At 51.3% G+C, this 22,551-nt stretch overlaps 2 protein-coding genes across 4 annotated transcripts in view; one reads left to right on the top strand and one right to left on the bottom strand.

Annotated features, from left to right (window-relative positions):
- The first annotated feature begins 4,080 nt into the window (after positions 1-4,080).
- On the top strand, positions 4,081-21,507 carry fam177a1 (family with sequence similarity 177 member A1). 2 transcript variants are annotated; one of them, XM_038780547.1, is made up of 5 exons: positions 4,081-4,366; positions 16,916-17,092; positions 17,184-17,250; positions 19,556-19,653; positions 21,006-21,507. In XM_038780547.1, exons 1-5 carry the CDS (start codon positions 4,364-4,366, stop codon positions 21,210-21,212), a joined length of 552 nt encoding a protein of 183 aa, XP_038636475.1. In that variant the 5' UTR covers positions 4,081-4,363; the 3' UTR covers positions 21,213-21,507. The 2 variants fall into 2 exon arrangements, with proteins under 2 accessions (XP_038636475.1, XP_038636465.1); XM_038780537.1 differs by lacking the exon at positions 4,081-4,366 and adding an exon at positions 4,386-4,600.
- ppp2r3c (protein phosphatase 2, regulatory subunit B'', gamma) overlaps positions 21,465-22,551 on the bottom strand; it is a 30,660-nt gene continuing 29,573 nt past the window's right edge. For both annotated transcript variants that reach the window (XM_038780517.1, XM_038780524.1), the window contains exon 13: positions 21,465-21,782. In XM_038780517.1, coding sequence (XP_038636445.1) covers positions 21,594-21,782 — 189 coding nt within the window. In that variant the 3' untranslated portion in view covers positions 21,465-21,593. The remainder of the gene's footprint in view (positions 21,783-22,551) is intronic.

Below are 22,551 nucleotides of genomic sequence, written 5' to 3' on the forward strand. Positions count from 1 at the left end.
ACTTTTCTGTCCCTCTCAGCTTCAGTAATAAAACCCCATAATGGCATGCTGCCAATGTTTCGATATCACATGTCAGTACTCATCCCATATTTATCTGTATGGTCTTAACAATCCTTTTTGTTAAAAATAAATGCAGTTCACAAAATAACTGAGGAATGTAGATGTTTTCAGATAAATAATTCCACCAGATAGCCTGCAGAATTGTAGGCACCCCGGGTAGGAAGATTAAATGATTATCAAATTAAGTCCACACAAATTTTAACTAAGAAAAAAAACTGAGATGACTGAAATGACTGAAATAAGTGAGTACAGTGTGCTCTGAACTGAGAATAAAGAAAAATTGAAACAATTTTAGCCTAAATTTTAGCTCTCTTGTGATCAATTGCTGAAGCCATATTTAATAAACATAAGAACATAACAAACAGATACTTCTGCTTTGCAATTTAGATCTTTCGGCTCAAGAAAAAAAAGTATAAGTTCATAACAATTAATTTGCTGTCAACACATCTGCTATCCCTTTCACAATGTTAAGGATAGTTTTATGAAAATAGAGTATGTAAAAGAAAAGTATTTTTACTTAAAGAATTGTTGTAGAAAATATGATTAAAAGGACAGTAGTGTAAAGATTAAATTACTGGACTAGTAAACATGAGGCCTGAACTAATAATTCAGAGGACACAAATTGAAATCTCACCATGCAATTTAAGAATTTGAATTCAGTTTTAAACCATGAAAAGCTGGTATCAGTAAATGTGTTGAGGAAGCTGTCAGATTGTTGTAAATACCTAATTGGTTCAATAATGTGTAATGGGGAAGGAAACTTGCTTTGGCCAGGTAACTGTGATTCAGCCTTACACTTCACTGTCCCTGACGTATCCTTGCTAGTTACTGACTTGTCCAAGAAGAAAGTCCATTGGTATCTTCCCAGGGCAATTACAGATGGTGATAAATGTTGGTCATGCTAGTGATGCCTTATATTCCAGTTGAAGAAAAGATTGGGTCTGAACCTGATTCTGTGCACACATGTAGCTTTCAGCAGGGCCACTGGTTAATGTTCAGAAATGGATCCTTTGTTTTGTGTTCTTTCTGTCGAGGCCAAGAACACTAAAGTAAAACATATTGCCACTCCACTGCTCCAACTAACACAGCACAAGATAGAATTCCCACACTTGGGACCTTTCAGTGAGTAGTCTTTTATGAAAACAGATAATAAACAGAAAAAAAAGAAAAACAAGATAACAGTGCATTTACGCACTTGCAATATCAGGATAACCTGAATAATTCGACTCACAGGTAAATTATGTTATTGGACATACTTGTAGAGTCACAGTTTTGCATCAGTGTTTTTTTTTCACGGAATACATCTTATAATGCACATAGAACATACAGTGCAGAAGGAGGCCAGTCGGCCCATCGAATCTGCACTGACCCACTTAAGCCCTCACTTCCACCCTATCCCCTTAACCCAATAACCCCATCTAATCTTTTTTTGGTCACAAAGGGCAATTTGTCATGGCCAATCCACCTAACCTGCACGTCTTTGGACTGTGGGAGGAAACCGGAGCACCCGGAGGAAACCCATGCAGATACAGGGAGATCGTGCAGACTCCGCACGTCACCCAGCGGGGAATCGAACCTGGGACCATGGCACTGTGAAGCCACAGTGCTATCCACTTGTGCTGCCTGAACCATAAAATCATAGAACCATAGAATCCCTACAGTACAGAAGGAGGCCATTTGGCCCATTGAGTCTGCACCAACCGTCTGAAAGAGCACCCAACATAGGCCCACGCCCCTGACCAATTCCCGTAACCCCACCTAACCTGTACATCTCTGGACACTAAGGGGCAATTTTATCATGGCCAATCCACTAACCTGCACATCTTTGGACTATAGAAGGAAACCAGAGCACCTGGAGGAAACCCGCGCAGACATGGGGAGAAATAGCTGGAATTGAACCCGGATCCCTGGCGTTATGAGGCAGCAGTGCTAACCACTGTGCCACCATGCCGCCCATGGCTGGTTTCTGCTTTCATTGTTAGTTAGGTGAGGCCATGGAGGGACATTTATACAAGGATGTGAACTTTAAATCTGAAGCTTTGCATGGGCCTAAGGTCAGTGAAAACAGAGGTCATGATAAGTGTTACTTGAATGTTTAAAATAAGATCTGGAAAAACAGTACAAGAAAAACAGACAAAGTATCAAATTGATCGATGACTTGGATGAGGAAGTGGAAGGGCGGGTTAGTAAGTTTACTGATGACACAAAAGTTGGTGGAGTTGTAGATAGTGTTGAGGGCTGTTGCAGGTTACAACAGGGCATTGACAGGTTGCAGAGCTGGGCTGAGAAGTTGTAGCCACCTGGGTTGGCCACTTCCCGAGTTTAAAATGGAGATTCGCTAAGAACGCAGGGAAAAATGGACAGGCTCAGAAAAGCAAGCAGAATGCAAAATGTCCTGTATATTCGAGTTGCAGAAAGCAGACAGCACTGAAACTGATGACCATCTACATATTAATGAGCGATCCCCGGGAACAATAGCAACAGTTAAAGATAATCGAGGTAAAGCCAGACTCCTCGGCGCCAGCAGGCGCCAAAACAAAAGAAGCCAACGGACACTTAAGAACCGCCCAGCGATCAGGGAACAGCCCCAGTATTGGGGAAATCAAACCAATCGATTGGAACATGGTCCAATCAATTGGAGCCAGGTACAGGGTCCGCCCACAAGGGCACAAAACCCCTGGGGACTATAAAATAGAGTCCCCAAGTTCAATTCGTCCTTCTTGGCAGGGTCTCCCAGCAGCTCGAAACAACCCTTGACAGAGACCTGCCTAGCAGCTGCACCAACAAGTAAGTGTCCAGTCAACGCACGCTACGAGATAGGCGCTCCTAACCATTAGTCCATACCAGCTGGAAGCCTGCAGACTCAGGCTCGAACGAGAGGCCAATTGTTCCCCTGACCTATTGGGTCCCTTTTCCAAAGCTAAGTATTGGCCTGTTAGTGTTAGAAATAGCCTAGTGAATAGTATTTTATGCATGAGTAGCGATTGACTATGTATATAATAAATGTGTTTTGATTTGAACTTTACTAACTGGTGTATTGAGTTATTGATCAGTACTTGAACTTGAACCTCGTGGTGGTATCATAAAGATACCTGGCGACTCTAGAGCAAAGGTTATAAAATAGAGCAATTAAGTGTAAAGCAAACTCAGCAAAACGAGCAACAAAGTGGCAGATGGAGTTTAACCTAGACGAATGTGAAGGGATTCATTTTGGAAGGTCGAATTTGAATGCTGAATATAGGGTTAAAGGCAGGATTCTTGTAAGTGTGGAGGAACAGAGGGATCTTGGGGTCCATGTACATATGTCCATTAAAGTTGCCATCCAGGTTGATAGGGTTGTTAAGAAGGCGTATGGTGTGCTAGCTTTCATTAACAGGGGGATTGGGTATAAGAGCCGCAAGGTTTTGCTGCAACTTTATAAAACCCAGGTTAGACCACACTTGGAATATTGTGTCCAGTTCTGGTCGCCTCATTATAGGAAGGATGTGAATGCTTTGGAGAGGGTGCAGAGGAGATTTACAAGGATGCTGCCTGGACTGGAGGGTATGTCTGATGAAGAAAGGTTGAGGGAGCTAGGGCTTTTCTCATTGGAGTGAAGAAGGAAGAGAGGTGACTTGATAGAGGTGTACAAGGTAATGAGAGGCATGGATAGAGTGGATAGCCAGAGACTTTTCCCCAGGGTGGAAATGGCTGTCACAAGGGGACATTAAAAGTGATTGGAGGAAGGTATAGGGGAGATGTCAGAGGTATGTTCTTTACACAGAGAGTGGTGGGTACGTGGAATACACTGCCAGCAGAGGTTGGTGGAGTCAGAGTCATTAGGGATATTTAAGCGACTCTTGGACAGGCAATGAACCTCTCTGTGCTGTCCTAAACTACTGTTTTGCATGGCTACTTAGCTCGATTCTAACACAGCGTCAAATTTTGTTTGATTGCTCCTGCAAAGCGCCATGGGACGATTTTTACTATGTGTAAGAGGCTATATAAATGCAAGTTGCTGCCCCAACAGCACTGTGACGCTCTTCTATTCCTTATGCAACAAGCTATTTATTGGTGTTCAGATAATTTTCAAAAAGAGTAGTTAATGTTCTCTTTGCCAAACTGGTTTAAGAAAAAGAGATCTTATTGGGAACATATCTTAGAGGCGTCTCATCCCAAATGCTTAGAACTAAGATTTTGGGATTTCTATTTGGGGAATAGAGTCCCTGTTGATTTTTGTCTTGTACGAGCAGTGTACTCAAACAAATAACAAAAAAGGAATAAGGTGATAGTTCATTTACTAATGAGCTAACTTGGACTGTAAATGGTAAGAGTTTTGTCAGCTATCCTCGGTAATAAGAATTCAGCTCACAGGCGCTGGGTGTTTGAGGGCTGAGTGCGGGCAGTGAGCTGCTTCCTGCTGCTCCTCCTGTCGGACAGGCAGTTGTTATTCACTCTGAGCGGCGGAGAACAGGAAATGGCGGAGAAGTTACCGGGTCTCGGTCTCTACCTCAGCCCCGGCAACATGCTGCTCGCTGGCAGCAAGACGGACTCAGAGAAGGTGAGGAGGCAACGCCAGGCCTAGGCTCCCTGCAGCTACAACAGGAGGCGGTTTGCGGCCGAGGCCCTGGGAAGGCCGCAATCCAGGCGCCCGCCGTATTTACAATCTCATCACCCCCAACACCCCCCAGGGGGTGTTTCCCCGTCCCTAACCCCCGCCCCATCACTCTCCCCCGCCCCCCACCCACCCATCACTCTCCCTCCCCCCCCCCACCCATCACTCTCCCCCCCCCCCACCCATCACTCTCCCCCCCCCCACCCATCACTCTCCCCCCCCCCCACCCATCACTCTCCCCCCCCCACCCACCCATCACTCTCCCCCACCCACCCACCCACCCATCACTCTCCCCCACCCACCCACCCACCCATCACTCTTTCCCCCACCCACCCATCACTCTCCCCCACCCACCCATCACTCTCCCTCCCCCCCACCCACCCATCACTCTCCCTCCCCCCCCACCCACCCATCACTCTCCCTCCCCCCCACCCACCCATCACTCTCCCTCCCCCCCCACCCACCCATCACTCTCCCTCCCCCCCCACCCACCCACCCATCACTCTCCCTCCCCCCCCACCCACCCACCCATCACTCTCCCTCCCCCCCCACCCACCCATCACTCTCCCTCCCCCCCCACCCACCCATCACTCTCCCTCCCCCCCCACCCACCCATCACTCTCCCTCCCCCCCACCCACCCATCACTCTCCCTCCCCCCCCCACCCATCACTCTCCCTCCCCCCCCACCCACCCATCACTCTCCCTCCCCCCCCACCCACCCATCACTCTCCCTCCCCCCCCACCCACCCATCACTCTCCCTCCCCCCCCACCCACCCATCACTCTCCCTCCCCCCCCACCCACCCATCACTCTCCCTCCCCCCCACCCACCCATCACTCTCCCACCCCCCCCACCATCACTCTCCCACCCCCCACCCACCCATCACTCTCCCACCCCCCACCCACCCATCACTCTCCCACCCCCCACCCACCCATCACTCTCCCACCCCCCACCCACCCATCACTCTCCCACCCCCCACCCACCCATCACTCTCCCTCCCCCCCACCCACCCATCACTCTCCCTCCCCCCCACCCACCCATCACTCTCCCTCCCCCCCACCCACCCATCACTCTCCCTCCCCCCCCACCCACCCATCACTCTCCCTCCCCCCCGCCCACCCATCACTCTCCCTCCCCCCCGCCCACCCATCACTCTCCCTCCCCCCCGCCCACCCATCACTCTCCCTCCCCCCCGCCCACCCATCACTCTCCCTCCCCCCCGCCCACCCATCACTCTCCCTCCCCCCCGCCCACCCATCACTCTCCCTCCCCCCCCCGCCCACCCATCACTCTCCCCTCCCCCCCCGCCCACCCATCACTCTCCCCTCCCCCCCGCCCACCCATCACTCTCCCTCCCCCCCGCCCACCCATCACTCTCCCTCCCCCCCGCCCACCCATCATCTCCCTCCCCCCCGCCCACCCATCACTCTCTCCCTCCCTCCCCCGCCCACCCATCACTCTCCCTCCCCCCCCGCCCACCCATCACTCTCCCTCCCCCCCCGCCCACCCATCACGCTCCCTCCCCCCCGCCCACCCATCACTCTCCCTCCCCCCCCGCCCACCCATCACTCTCCCTCCCCCCCGCCCACCCATCACTCTCCCTCCCCCCCGCCCACCCACCCGGCCTCCGTCACCCACCCACCCACCCACCCACCCGCCTCCGTCACCCACCCACCCACCCACCCACCCGGCCTCCGTCACCCACCCACCCACCCACCCACCCACCCGGCCTCCGTCACCCACCCACCCACCCGGCCTCCGTCACCCACCCACCCGGCCTCCGTCACCCACCCACCCACCCACCCACCCGGCCTCCGTCACCCACCCACCCACCCGCCTCCGTCACCCACCCACCCACCCGGCCTCCGTCACCCACCCACCCACCCACCCGGCCTCCGTCACCCACCCACCCACCCACCCGGCCTCCGTCACCCACCCACCCACCCGGCCTCCGTCACCCACCCACCCACCCACCCACCCGGCCTCCGTCACCCACCCACCCACCCACCCACCCGGCCTCCGTCACCCACCCACCCACCCGGCCTCCGTCACCCACCCACCCACCCGGCCTCCGTCACCCACCCACCCACCCGGCCTCCGTCACCCACCCACCCACCCACCCACCCACCCGGCCTCCGTCACCCACCCACCCACCCGGCCTCCGTCACCCACCCACCCACCCACCCACCCACCCACCCGGCCTCCGTCACCCACCCACCCACCCACCCACTCGGCCTCCGTCACCCACCCACCCACCCACCCACCCACTCGGCCTCCGTCACCCACCCACCCACCCACTCGGCCTCCGTCACCCACCCACCCACCCACTCGGCCTCCGTCACCCACCCACCCACCCACTCGGCCTCCGTCACCCACCCACCCACCCACCCACCCACTCGGCCTCCGTCACCCACCCACCCACCCACCCACCCACCCACCCACTCGGCCTCCGTCACCCACCCACCCACCCACCCACCCACTCGGCCTCCGTCACCCACCCACCCACCCGGCCTCCGCCACCCACCCACCCACCCGGCCTCCGTCACCCACCCACCCACCCGGCCTCCGTCACCCACCCACCCACCCACCCACCCACCCACCCACCCGGCCTCCGTCACCCACCCACCCACCCGGCCTCCGTCACCCACCCACCCACCCACCCGGCCTCCGTCACCCACCCACCCACCCGGCCTCCGTCACCCACCCACCCACCCGGCCTCCGTCACCCACCCACCCACCCACCCACCCGGCCTCCGTCACCCACCCACCCACCCGGCCTCCGCCACCCACCCACCCGGCCTCCGTCACCCACCCACCCACCCACCCACCCACCCACCCGGCCTCCGTCACCCACCCACCCACCCGGCCTCCGTCACCCACCCACCCACCCACCCACCCACCCGGCCTCCGTCACCCACCCACCCACCCGGCCTCCGTCACCTACCCACCCACCCACCCACCCGGCCTCCGTCACCCCACCCACCCACCCGGCCTCCGTCACCCACCCACCCACCCACCCGGCCTCCGTCACCCACCCACCCACCCGGCCTCCGTCACCCACCCACCCACCCGGCCTCCGTCACCCACCCACCCACCCCCCACCCGGCCTCCGTCACCCACCCCCTCCGTCACCCACCCACCCACCCCCCACCCCCCCCCACCCGGCCTCCGTCACCCACCCGGCCTCCGTCCCCCCCCCCCCCCACCCGGCCTCCGTCACCCACCCACCCCCCGTCCTCACCCCCCCCCCCCCACCCACCCGTCCTCCCACCCACCCACCCACCCACCCACCCGGCCTCCGTCACCCACCCACCCCCCACCCACCCACCCCCCCCGGCTCCGTCACCCACCCACCCACCCTCCTCCGTCACCCACCCACCCACCCGCCTCCGTCACCCACCCACCCGCCTCCGTCACCCACCCACCCCCCACCCGGCCTCCGTCACCCACCCCCCACCCGCCCCTCCGTCACCCACCCACCCACCCACCCCCCCCTCCGTCACCCACCCACCCACCCTCCTCCGTCACCCACCCACCCACCCACCCACCCTCCGCCGTCACCCACCCACCCACCCGGCCTCCGTCACCCACCCACCCGGCCTCCGTCACCCACCCACCCACCCGGCCTCCGTCACCCACCCACCCACCCACCCACCCACCCGGCCTCCGTCACCCACCCACCCACCCGGCCTCCGTCACCCACCCACCCACCCACCCACACCGGCCTCCGTCACCCACCCACCCACCCGGCCTCCGTCACCCACCCACCCACCCGGCCTCCGTCACCCACCACCCCACCCACCCGGCCTCCCGTCACCCACCCACCCACCCGGCCTCCGCCACCCACCCACCCGGCCTCCGTCACCCACCCACCCACCCACCCACCCACCCACCCGGCCTCCGTCACCCACCCACCCACCCACCCACCCGGCCTCCGTCACCCACCCACCCACCCACCCACCCACCCGGCCTCCGTCACCCACCCACCCACCCGGCCTCCGTCACCCACCCACCCACCCACCCGGCCTCCGTCACCCACCCACCCACCCACCCGTCCTCCGTCACCCACCCACCCACCCGGCCTCCGTCACCCCACCACCCCACCCACCCGGCCTCCGTCACCCACCCACCCACACGGCCTCCGTCACCCACCCACCCACCCGGCCTCCTTCAACCCACCCCACCACCCACCCCACCCGGCCTCCGTCACCCACCCGGCCTCCGACACCCACCCACCCACCCAGCCTCCGTCACCCACCCACCCGGCCTCCGTCACCCACCCACCACCCACCCGGCCTCCGTCACCCACCCCCCACCCGGCCTCCGTCACCCACCCACCACACCCACCCACCCGGCCTCCGTCACCCACCCACCCACCCACCCACCCGGCCTCCGTCACCCACCCACCCACCCACCCACCCGGCCTCCGTCACCCACCCACCCGGCCCTCCGTCACCCACCCACCCACCCACCCACCCGGCCTCCGTCACCCACCCACCCACCCACCCACCCGGCCTCCGTCCCCACCCACCCACCCACCCGGCCTCCGTCACCCACCCACCCACCCACCCACCCACCCGGCCTCCGTCACCCACCCACCCACCCACCCACCCACCCCACCCACCCACCCGGCCTCCGTCACCCACCCACCCACCCACCCTGCCTCCGTCACCCACCCACCCACCCACCCACCGCTCCTCCTCACCCCCCACCCACCCACCCACCCACCCACCCGCCTCCGTCACCCACCCACCCACCCACCCGGCCTCCGTCACCCACCCACCCACCCGCCTCCTTCACCCACCCACCCGGCCTCCGTCACCCACCCCCCACCCGGCCTCCGTCACCCACCCACCCGGCCTCCGTCACCCACCCACCCCCCCCGGCCTCCGTCACCCACCCACCCACCCACCCACCCTTCCTCCGTCACCCACCCACCCTCCTCTCCGTCACCCACCCCCCACCCACCCACCCGGCCTCCGTCACCCACCCACCCACCCGGCCTCCGTCACCCACCCACCCACCCACCCACCCGGCCTCCGTCACCCACCCACCCACCCGGCCTCCGTCACCCACCCACCCACCCCACCCGGCCTCCGTCACCCCCCCACCCCCTCCGTCACCCACCCACCCACCCACCCACTCGGCCTCCGTCACCCACCCACCCACCCACCCACTCGGCCTCCGTCACCCACCCACCCACCCACCCACCCACTCGGCCTCCGTCACCCACCCACCCACCCACCCACCCGGCCTCCGTCACCCACCCACCCACCCACCCACCCCCACCCGGCCTCCGTCACCCACCCACCCACCGGCCTCCGTCACCCACCCACCCACCCACCCGGCCTCCGTCACCCACCCACCCACCCGGCCTCCGTCACCCACCCACCCACCCGGCCTCCGTCACCCACCCACCCGGCCTCCGTCACCCACCCACCCACCCGGCCTCCGTCACCCACCCACCCACCCACCCACCCACCCGGCCTCCGTCACCCACCACCCACCCACCCACCCACCCACCCACCCGGCCTCCGTCACCCACCCACCCACCCGGCCTCCGTCACCCACCCACCCACCCGGCCTCCGTCACCCACCCACCCACCCGGTCCTCCGTCACCCACCCACCCACCCGGCCTCCGTCACCCACCCACCCGCCTCCGTCACCCACCCACCCACCCACCCCCGGCCTCCCGTCACCCACACCGGCCTCCGTCACCCACCCACCCACCCACCCACCCCCTCCGTCACCCACCCACCCCCCACCCACCCACCCGCCTCCGTCCCCACCCACCCACCCCACCCACCCACCCGGCCTCCTCCACCCACCCCCGGCCTCCTCACCCCCCACCCACCCGGCCTCCGTCACCCACCCACCCCCCACCCACCCACCCACCTCGGCCTCCGCCACCCACCCACTCGCCTCCGTCACCCACCCACCCACCCACTCTCCTCCGTCACCCACCCACCCACCCACCCACTCGCCTCCGTCACCCACCCACCCACCCCCCCCCCTCTCCTCCGTCACCCACCCACCCACCCACCCACCCACCCACCCACTCGTCCTCCCCCCACCACCCACCCACTCGGCCTCCTCACCCACCCACTCCCCTCCGTCACCCACCCCTCGGCCTCCGTCACCCACCCACCCACCCACTCGCCTCCGTCACCCACCCACCCCCCACCCACCCACCCACCCACCCACTCGTCCTCCGTTCACCCACCCACCCACCCACCCACACCACTCTCCTCCGTCACCCCCCACCCACCCACCTCGTCCTCCGTCACCCACCCCACCCCCCACTCTGCCTCCTCACCACACCCACCCACCCCCGCACTCCTCCCACCCACCCACCCACCCACCCCCCCACCCACCCACTCTCCTCCGTCACCCACCCACCCACTCGGCCTCCGTCACCCACACCCACTCGGCCTCCGTCACCCACCCACCCACCACCCCACCCACCTCGGCCTCCGTCACCCACCCACCCACCCACCCACCCTCGGCCTCCGTCACCCACCCACCCACCCCCCACCCCCGGCCTCCGTCACCCACCCACCCACCCACCCACTCGGCCTGTCCACCCACCCACCCACCCACTCGGCCTCCGTCACCCACCCACCCACCCACTCGGCCTCCGTCACCCACCCACCCACTCGGCCTCCGTCACCCACCCACCCACCACCCACTCGGCCTCCGTCACCCACCCACCCACCCACTCGGCCTCCGTCACCCACCCACCCACCCACCCACCCACCCACTCGGCCTCCGTCACCCACCCACCCACCCACCCACTCGGCCTCCGTCACCCACCCACCCGGCCTCCGTCACCCACCCAGCCACCCACCCACCCACTCGGCCTCCGTCACCCACCCACTCGGCCTCCGTCACCCACCCACCCACCCACCCACTCGGCCTCCGTCACCCACCCACCCACCCACCCACTCGCGCCCATCCCCCCACTCGCGCCCATCCCCCCACTCGCGCCCATCCCCCCACTCGCGCCCATCCCCCCACTCGCGCCCATCCCCCCACTCGCGCCCATCCCCCACCCACTCGCGCCCCACTAAATTATATATAAATAATATAATTTAGGACTGGCTGCTTTCACAGCTCATTTTTGAGAAACCATTACAATGTATATCGGTTGCAGTGAATATGTCACATTCAAGTTTTCAGATGAACTAACCCTCAAAAGTAGTTGCCTTGAATATGGAGAACAAGGCAGATGGAACTTGATCTATAAATTTGAGGTTCTATGTTTTGGCATAATATGTGGTGACATAACACTGTTGTAGGTTTTCAAATGAGGTATGAGGTCATCAGAGCTCTATCTGCAGGTTGAGTGCAGCCGAGAACTCCATTTTATGTTTACTTTTTTCTGTATTTGTTGACTTACTAGTGTACATTGGCTCAAATTTTGTCGAGCTTTGAAAAGCTTTGCTATTTGTCATGTTAACACCTGACACAAATTTACTATGGGTTTTTTTCAGCATTCATTTGCTCTAATCTGGCACCTGATCCAGAGTGGCACTTTATGAGCGGGACAATAGCGAGGCTCTTTGCTCAGTCAGATTTAAAGAATCCACACACAGTCTGAACCAGGATGTATAAATTAGATTGAGATCATGTACAGGAAGTGGAATAAAGAGTAGGAAAGACAGATGAGAGTAAGGGATATATGCGACAGACAGAAAAACACAGTTTTTAAAAAACTAACCTGAAGGAATGAGGTTACACAATTTATCAAATTACGTTTTCAGGCCAAAATATATTGTTTTTCCGTTATTATCGCCCCATTAAAAACAAAACATTTATGAATGCACCAGCCCTAACTTTTCCAGGCACTGTTTTTGGGGAATTTGTGGGAAAGAACTCCCAATTTCACACTATTGCATTGATTTCAGTGCCAAGTCTATCAGCAAGCACTATTAAAGCACACCCTATGCAGGAGTAGGGTGCCTCTGATAGTAACATTGAGATTTCCGTGTTTCATGTGTATGTGCGGAAGCCAGAATATGCTTTCTTATTTCCTCCCTAATAATGAGTATTGATGCCCTCACCATTATCATTGAAAAATCCAGGCCACTTTTCTGTTTCTGTGCACCAATGACAATGGTTTATTTTCTTTTGATAGCTGATTCCGTCTCTGAGAAGATATAGCCTGTCATTTAGCATTTCTGTAGCAGACCCTTGTAAGAGGTGCACACTCCTATTTACCCTTCCTGTTGGTTCCTGACTTTAGGATTTTATAAAGGACAAACTTACACAGGCGCGGGCTTTTGGGTTCAACCACAAATAGTTTTATTGACAAAAATAAACCTCCTGATGTCTAATGCAAAAGCTCTAATGTAATGACCCCGCACAACACTTATTGATAAAAAGCTTCCACGCAAAACCACAAGCAAAACCCTATGTTTACTTCAACTGAAACCCCCTCAGAATTTAGTTGCTAGCTGTAAACTATCTTTAAACCTCAGCCCCAATATCCATCTGATTTGGCTGATACTTCAACTCCCCACACGGTTGTTCTTTCCAATGCGATCTGTGGGTCCGTTGTTACGGTACCGGGACAAGATTCTAATTTATATTAGGAAACTGGACGAGACCCCAACTATTTTTCAATTTTTTTAAACTGAGGAAAGGGTACTTTGCCGCAGGAGTGATTGCACTGACAAATAGGGATCATTTTTTAAAAACAAACTTTATTATTATTAGCACAGGAGTACCACATTATCACAAATAGCTTTTCAGTTAAACATTAAACGATTCTTAACATAAAAGGAAAACTTTAATTAATTTATACCTTCTCTATCAATTCACAACATTACAGGTCAAAAGTCACTGGTAAATAAAGTTAGCAAACAAAGGGATACTTGCTGTACCATTCGGTAGCGATTTCCTTTTAGAAAAGTAGAGAATAGTCTGAAGATCCTCCTATCTTGTCAGACTCCTGCTCAACCTGACTGTATTTGGCTAAACTGCTGCTCAACTTAAACTCAGAGCAAACTGCCAAACCTACATCAAACAGACAGACTTGGCTCCTGCCATTAATTACATAATCTCTATCCCACTCCGATCCCATGACCTACTTATCAAAGTCTAAACACAATGTCTCAAATTATCTACTCTCCAGGGAATCTCCAGCAATCATATCCAAAAGTTCCATTAGGCATCTCTTTGTAAACAAGTACATAGTTGCAATGAATGATTATCTCACTTTTACAACATTTTAATTGTACCTTTTGTAGACAGACCGCCTATCTGTATGTTAAACCAGGATTTTTACAAAATATTACTGCAACATATATAAATAGCTTAGCCTCAGCTTTTAATAGCATCACTGCAACATACATAATATAATCTATATAAAAAATTCCTACATTCGTCACACCTTGAATTAGGGTTACCATTCCTGATTCTCCTTGGTGACTGCAGTGCAAGACTCAACTATCTTGCCCTTTTTATTACAATACTTTATTAAAGCATATTTCCTGAAGACATCCTGTTTGGATGGTTTGTGCTTCGCACCTTTTAAACCTCTTTCCGCTTGGTTGTTGCCTTGTTCCAGACAAACCCATTCATCGTGATGTTTTCACAACCGAAACAATGGACCACATTCAGGTGTGTTGTCTCTGGTTGCCAAGTTGATTTGTATGTGATAAAGTAAATTTCTCCTTGGCTGTTGTTAGTGTTTGTACAGTGGATGTTGTCTGGGGTCATCAGGCCTGATGGTCTCCCAGTTTCTTTAATTGGGTTGTCTGATGGCCACTCTTTTGTCTTTTGAGATGGTAATGTCCCAGTGCCTTTACACGGTATCAACTTGGTTTCTGTGTTGACATGTTTTGAAGACAGTACAGTCGAGGTTTGGCCTGTTTGTTTCCAGTGTTTGTGTGTCTATTCCCGCTAATGCAGATGGTGATATTTGAATGCAATAAATATCTTGAATTAAATTAAACCATTGTCGATTGTTGTGAAGATCCATCTGGTTCACCAATATCCTTTGGGGAAGAAAATCTGTCATCCTGGATGTGACTCCAGACCCACAACAATGCTGTTGATTTATATTTTTAAAAAAGTTTGGAGTACACTTTTTTCCAATTAAGGGGCAATTTAGCATGGCCAAACCACCTACCCTGCACCTCTTTGGGTTGTGGGGGTGAGACCCACGCAGACACGGGGAGACTGCAAACTCCACAAGGACAGTGATCTGGGGCCGGGATCGAACCTGGGTCCTCAGCGCCGTGAGGTAGCAGTGCTAACCACTGCGCCACTGTGCTGCCCCAATGTGGTTGATTTCCTAAATGCCATTTGTAATACAGGTATTTGGTGCAGTAAATTCCTCTGGAATGGCCTCGGTTCAAGGGCAATTAGAGATGGTGTGATGAATGTAGGAATTTCATATGTGTTGTAATACAGGTATTTGTGCAGTAAAATCCTGAGTTAGTATTTAATTGCTGAAATCATGTGTGAAAAGAATCCTGGTTTCAAAGATCTTGGGATCCAAGGGTGCAATTACACCATCGTAAATAGCTTGGGCTAATGCAGTTTTGTTTGGATTAAGGGGATTCCCTCAGGAGCCAATTAGATTTCAGCTTTGTAAGATGTTGTTACTGGGTGGAGCTAAAGTATCAGGCATTTTGCAGAAAAGCAGGTCAGCGGAGTTCTAGATGAAGCTGTGAGCAGAGTCAACTGCTCTCACTGCAGTTCAGTTACAGATATTTATGTGGGCAGATTAGCAGTCTTTCCAAGCAGTTCAGGATGGTCTGATTAGAAGGTGAACGGAAACAAGTAGAAGCATCTTCTGAAGAAATACAGCATGAGTTTCTGCATGGTTTGGCTAGGATTCAGGTTTTTTTCATTAAAGCAGTGTCAAAAGATCTCTCTTTCACAAAGAGCATCACTCTGCAGCAAATATTCCTGAGTGCAAATGTATTTAAAGTGGATTGAGAGCCGAGATGTTTTGTTTTGTCTGAGTGGGAAGATAGCAATTAAGGGGTATTGTGTTCACTCTATTGAGTAGCATTGTTTAAGGGGTAATTGTAAGCTATTTTATGGTGTGATGTTAGATATCTTAACACAGTTAGTAATAACGTTTATTTTAATAAACCGCATCACTATTTCTTCGTGAAATCACTCCTGGAGCGAAATATCCTTTTCTCTCCAGTATCCTAGCCACTGTTGGGGTACGGTCCGGGATCATAATAATAGACAATAAATAGTGGCCCAGCCAGTGATGCCCACATTCTGTGAATTAATTTTTAAAAATGTAATCTGGGGTTATGTTTTCAGCCAGTATTGAGAATGCTGCATTGTCAAGGATGGATCTTCAAAACGCAACACTCGATAGAGTACAGTGTGTCTGCCCCCTCATGTGGATGTGAATAATCTATGGCATATATTTAAAGAGGGGAGTTCTCCTAGTGTCCCGTGTTATAATAAAGCCATCAAAAACACTATGGTCATTTATTTTATTACTGTTTATGGAACGTTGCAGTATGTAAATTGTCTATGACATTTCCACTGACGACTGTAAAATTCCTTCATTGGTTGCGAGATTGCGAAAGGCTTTTTACTTGCCATTGCAAAACTGGAACGTGGGGTCCCCAGGAGTGTGCATGTGTTGCAACCCTGACTCTTCAACGTAAATGTTAAAACAATGCTGAAACTGGACTGAGTTTACAAATATGAAAATGTTTTTACATTGTAGGTCATAGACATCCAAATTAATATAATAATTGGCCCAATATAATGCGTTTCCTACATCAGTTATTTTAGTAACTTGAGTGAATTTTCCTGTTTACTTGTGGGCGGTCCTGTGTGGTGAGTGAGAGAAAATCACTCAAATTGGAAACTTTACGGGCGGTACGGTTGTGCAATGGTTAGCACTGCTGCCTCATGGCAGAGTTTGCACTTTCTTCCTGTGTCAGCTTGGGTCTCACCCACACAAGCCAAGGATGTGCAGAGTAGGTGGATTGGCCAGACTAAATTGCCCCTTAATTGGAACATTTTTTTAAAAAGTAATTAGAGACTTTATTCATTTTAAAATGAAATGTATTCATTTAGGATCACTTTAGAGATTAGAGAATGAAGAAATTCCAATCATTGATCTAATTTGATCTCTAACTAGTTTGCAAAAATGAAAGGGTAAAGTTAACCACATCGCCCAGTCCTTCCAAAGATTAAATACTGCATAGCTTTGTATATGCCCAATAAGCATTAATTTAAATGGTTTAATTAATTTATTATTCCCTTAAAGTTGCAGGCAAACGGAAAATCATTTGAGAATGTAGAACTTGGAGATGCGAGTACGAAAAAGCAAAAGCCTCCTCGGAGAATCATTCACTTTGCTAGTGGCGAAACGATGGAGGAGTACAGCACTGATGAGGAGGAACAAGAGGATGAAAAAAAAGATTTATTGCCTATGATTGATACTGTAAGGTTGAAGTTTATTGAAGTTATTTTTGTGAACTGAGGAGGAAATAAATGTCCAAGTGCATAATATGGAACCTATGTTTTCTTTCCAGAGCAAACTTCCTTGGGGCCCATTCCTGTGGTTCTACATGCTAAGATTTGCTACAGGAACACTCTCTGGTATGTATGTTATATGTATATCATGGATATTGAGTGAAAGGAGCAGAAAAATGGAGGTTGAAATGTCTTCGAACAGCTTCCGATTAATTTCCTTTTTTACTTTACTTTATTTCTTTTTACTTGTCCCAGTTGAGTCCCAGTATTTGTAAACTAATTTCTCCATATTATTCCCAGTATGGAGCAATGTTTAGCTCCCTGTTATTTGGCTGAGGAGGAGAGGAGTTTCTTAAAAAAAAGTAAGGTAAAGTCAAGTTTTTTTAAAAATGTCAGTTATGCAATACCTTGAGGGCATTAATGCTTTAAAATTAGTTCAGTGAATTCATAGGACCCCTACAGTGCAGAAAGAGGCCACTTAGTCTGCACTGACACTCTGAAAGAGCACCCTACCTTGGTCCATGCCCCCCCCCAACCCATCCCCATAATCCCGCCTCACCTTTTAGGCAATAAGGGACAATTTAGTGTGGTCGGTCCACCTAACCTGTACACCTTTGGACTGTGGAAGGAAACCCACGCAGAGGAGAACGTACAAACTCCACACACAGTCACCCAAGGCTAGAATTGAACCCAGGTCCCTGGTGCTGTGAGGCAGCAGTTAAAAAAGAAACATTTGGAAATAAGAGACAGGATTTTTTATCTTCTCACATTCCTTTTTTAAGAATTATTGTTGAGCTATGGTTTCCTGGATGTTGCAGCTCAAGTGAGCATTTTTCAAATCCCAAGTCCAGAACATTGTTATTGGCAAGCTGTTATCCTGTAGGCTATTGCAGCTAAGCTTATTTTGCTCTCCCATTTTGTTCTCTCATTTCAGCAGACGTCACAATGCCAATTTGCAGTGAGAGCTATGTTTGATATTTTTCCATTCTTCTTAGCTTAGAAACACCAAGGCTAAATGCAGCACCTCAAACTCCTACCCCAGAGGTCAGAAAGGGAGGCTGAGTTGAAATAGAACAAATTTTTAAAAAAGGTAGGCATAGTTAGGACCCAGGCAGATTTTAATGGTGACATTTTGTTTGGAGGAAGTGAATGGAATTAAGAGTTGATCAAAGTGAGAACACGTTCACCCAGGCAAATGTGATGAGGGTAGACAGATTTTTTTTGTTCATGGGACATGGGCATCGCTGGCTGGGTCAGCATTTATTGCCCATCCCGAGTTGCCCTTGAGGGGGTAGTTGAGAATCAACCACATTGAAAAATAATTCAGATGGAGTTGCCATTCAGCCTCAAAGTAGAGGTCCTTTTGTCATACAATAAAACATGTAGTGTTGACAGGTTTGATAATTGGCTGTGTACGACCTAAGAGAATGGAGTGCTAAAAGTTGTGGGGGAGATGGATTTGAGAGAGCAGAATGGAGAAACTGATATGGACAGTTCTCAATAAAAAGATCATGACGATAAGAGACCGAGGAATAATGGGAATACTGAGACAGGATGGGTGGATCATTGGGGAGAAGGGGCGGATGTCAAAGAGATGAAGGTCAGAGGCTAGAGTAAAAACATGTCAATGGATAGGATTATAAGCGGAAGAGACATCAAGATTGGCAGCCAAGAGTTGTTGAAGCTTGTGCTCCTTAACCTAAAAAGCAAGGTTTTGTTGAAGCTCGGGTGAGATAAAACTTGGACCAAGGCCAGTTTTGAATTAAAATGGAGTAGGTGCTGCTGGAGAGAGAGAGAGATGGATGGAGGGTGTGAATGTGGTGGCACAGTAGAGATAATAGATCTCATGAAGTGGCAAGAGTTGTGGTTAGTGATACTAAATATTAATATATCCAATCACAGGATTTGAAAATATTAACATTGGAATCTAAACTGCTATCTATGTGGAATGAATCAGAGCTCGACAAAGTTGCTACAAGTCATGGATGTCAAGGCAAGTTTTAGTTAACCAATGATCAAGATAAAGGACACATTCCAAATGAAATCAAATAAGGACATAACTAACTTATTTAATGTGGGCATTCCTGTAAGAGAAATGGCAGTATATAAAACAGAAGAGAGATACAGATGAATAAATGCAGGAAACGCAAACAGAATACGGAGCATCTGTGGATGGAGGAAGGAAGGCAGGGTTAATATTCAGTTCAATGACCTTTCCTCAGAATTGGAAGATAGTTCTTTGATTAGGGGATTAAATGGACAAAGATTAGCGAAACAGGAGACGGTTATAGCAAAATAGCATGGGGTGTAAACAAGAATATTCTGGAAAGTATGTGGCAAAGAAAGAATGTATGTTTTTGGCACCATCTTATACAAGAGTTCACTATAAAACTGAACTTTTAGTAATAAGCTTATAATTTTTTTTGAACAGTTTGCGACTTCTTGGGAGAAAAGTTAGCTTCACTTTTTGGTATAAATGCTCCAAAGTACCAGTATGCTATTGATGAGTACTACAGGATAAAGAAGGAGGTAAGAAAATTGCATGTGCTTGATCAGTTAAGTTACTTCTAATCCAGCTGGCTTTTAAAAATCTTTCTTCAAGAATTGTTTGAGAACAAGAAGAATATTTTATCATTTAAAAATATTCTGTTTAAACGGGCAATTTAGCATGGCCAATCCACCTACCCTGCACATCTTTGGGTTGTGGGGGTGAGACCCACTAAGGTGGGGGACAATACGCAAACTCTACAAGCACTGGGATCGAACCCGGGTCCTCGGAGCCGTGCCGCAGCAGTGCTAACGACTGTCCTCCATAATAACATTTTAAACAGACAGTAAATCAAACCCTTTAATTCCCAATAGCAAGTGCTACCAGAGGATGGCAACCATTGCCAGCCAGGAGTCTATACTTATGGAATATCTGGCATCAGTGGGAAAAATCCAACCTAAAAGCAGAAGATTGGCTTATCTGCCCAAGTGGAATCCTCTTTCTCAAGTAATTCTGTATCACAGAAGTAGCATATTGTTACAGAATGATGAGTTTTGAGTAATGCATCATCAGATGAGAAACTAGAGGAGGATGATGGTCACTGCATGAGACACTACTAGTTATGCAGTATTTCTTTTTTTTTTAAATTTAGAGTACCCAATTATTTTTTCCAATTAAGGGGGCAATTTTAGAGTGGCTAATCTACCTATCCTGCACATCTTTGGGTTGTGGGGGTGAAACCCACGCAGACACGGGGAGAATGTGCAAACTCCATACGGACAGTGACCCAGGGCCGGGATTCGAACCCGGGTCCTCAGCGCCGTAGGCAGCAATGCTAGCCACCGTGCTGCCCCCGTTATGCAGTATTTCTGCTTTGTTACTGCAGTTGTCAGGTTTGGCAGATAGTGATTTTTTTTTTTTAATGTGTAAATACGACAGATCGAACTAACTTCTGGCTTTACAAGCTGGCATAGTAAATAACTGAGCTACACAGACCACGAAGACCCCGAGATTAGAGATATTCCTTTGTTGAATTAGCTGATCACAGCCAAGGCAGCAAGAGTGTCTCTGGGTTAGAGAATTGAAAACATATCCGTATCCAGTGCTGAAAATGCATATGTGGCTGTCCAGCAAGTACAGCATATTCCTTGTGATTGAATAGTGTGCCAACACATGCTCTGGGCAAGGTTTCAGCGGTTTACTGGTAATCATGCAGCTGTAATCAGCAAGGAGTCAATGTCTGCAAAAGAGTAGATGGTAGGGAATTGACATTAGAAGAAAAAGTAAATATAGAATTGAAAAATATAACCTTATGGCATGGTAAGTTTGTACAAGAATCATTTGGAAATATTTTCTAGGTCAGATGTGCTAATACAAAGTGTAAATGTTACAGGAGGAGGAGGAAGAAGAAGAAAACAAAATGTCAGAAGAAGCTGAAAAGAATTACCAAGAACAAATGGGACAGCAGCAAGATGTGGTCAGCGCAGATGATGGCTTGCCAGTAGTTAATGCGTCATTTGTGAATGTCAGCTTTGAAATGGAAAGTGATCCTACCACCATAACAGAAACTAAACAAAGAGCTGATTCTATACCAACTTAGAAGGAGCTATCTGTGGATAATGATGCAAGGGCCCCTCTCTTCCCGTTCCTCGCACCCCCTGCCACCCCGAAAAGAAACAATGCCTTAATTCACTGATAAAAATGCAGTCGTGCCTTGCAATATCATTCACCTTTTCATATTATGCACCTGTTGTAATTATAACTCACTAGAAATCAATATTGTACTGTTTAACCTATATAATTGTGTTATTTATTTGTAGTGTTTTTGTTCTTTATAAATAAGTAAAGATCATTTTTGTACACTACAAAACTTTAATAAAAATTTATGCAAACTATTTTTATATCATGTACAATTTATATAGTCAATATAAATGTTGATCAAGTACAGCTGTGAATCAAAAAGGAAGCTGCACAGATGGAATCATGAATCATCCAGATCAGCACTACCATCATTGTCATTTGCAACAAGAACTTCTCGGTTTTCATAAGTCCAAAAACCATTTAGATCAATGAGAATGCTGCTGACTGTGTCACCTTGTCCACTGCTTATTAAATCTTGAAGGGTGATTTTATATGGATCTTTAGGCTTAACCATGTCAAAGATTTCATCCTGTAAAATCAAACCACTTTTCAGTATCCTTTCTAGATCATGCATGTAGGATGCTGGTTCTTAAATGTATTTTCTAACTTTTTTGTTCGGCTAAACAAAGAATTTGGACATAACATAAATTGGAGCACGAGTAGGCCATTTAGGCCTTTGAGCTCACTCCGCCGTTCAACTCCACCTTCCTGTACTATTCCATGATCTCTTAATTCCCTCAGTACATCTAATCCATTGACTTACTTTTTCAGCCAGAAAATTTCAAAGATTCATAACCCCTCAAGTGAAGAGATTTCCTCACATCTTCATCCTAAATGATCAACACCTTATTCTGGGACCGTGACACCATATTCTCAGTTTCTACCTTGTCAAGCTTAAGGATTTTATGTTTCAATGAGATTACCTCTCATTTTTCTAAACTCCAGGGATATAAGTGCAGTGTTCTCAATCCCTTTGTTACAGTATTGTATCATTAACATGTTGCCACAACTCTACACAGTCTCTCTGTGGGACTGGTGACGCTGTGATCGGCAGCCATGAGCTATCCTGAATTGGACAGCGGGCTCCTTGGTTTGTCTCCCTAAAAGCGCTTAGAACCCTCTGTTTGCTCTTGCCATTGGGGTCCCAAAGCCCACAGGAAAAAACTGACTAATATTTTGCCAGTCCATTTTATAGTGGAGGTTGGGGAGGAGACTCTTTAAAACTGGATAGTGAGGAGGGCTGTTGTCGGCTTCAAAGAGACATAGATAGAATGCAGAGCTGGGCTGAGAAGTGGCAG

This window comes from Scyliorhinus canicula, chromosome 2 (assembly GCF_902713615.1).
Source record: "Scyliorhinus canicula chromosome 2, sScyCan1.1, whole genome shotgun sequence".
Classification (NCBI taxonomy): Eukaryota; Metazoa; Chordata; class Chondrichthyes; order Carcharhiniformes; family Scyliorhinidae; genus Scyliorhinus; species Scyliorhinus canicula.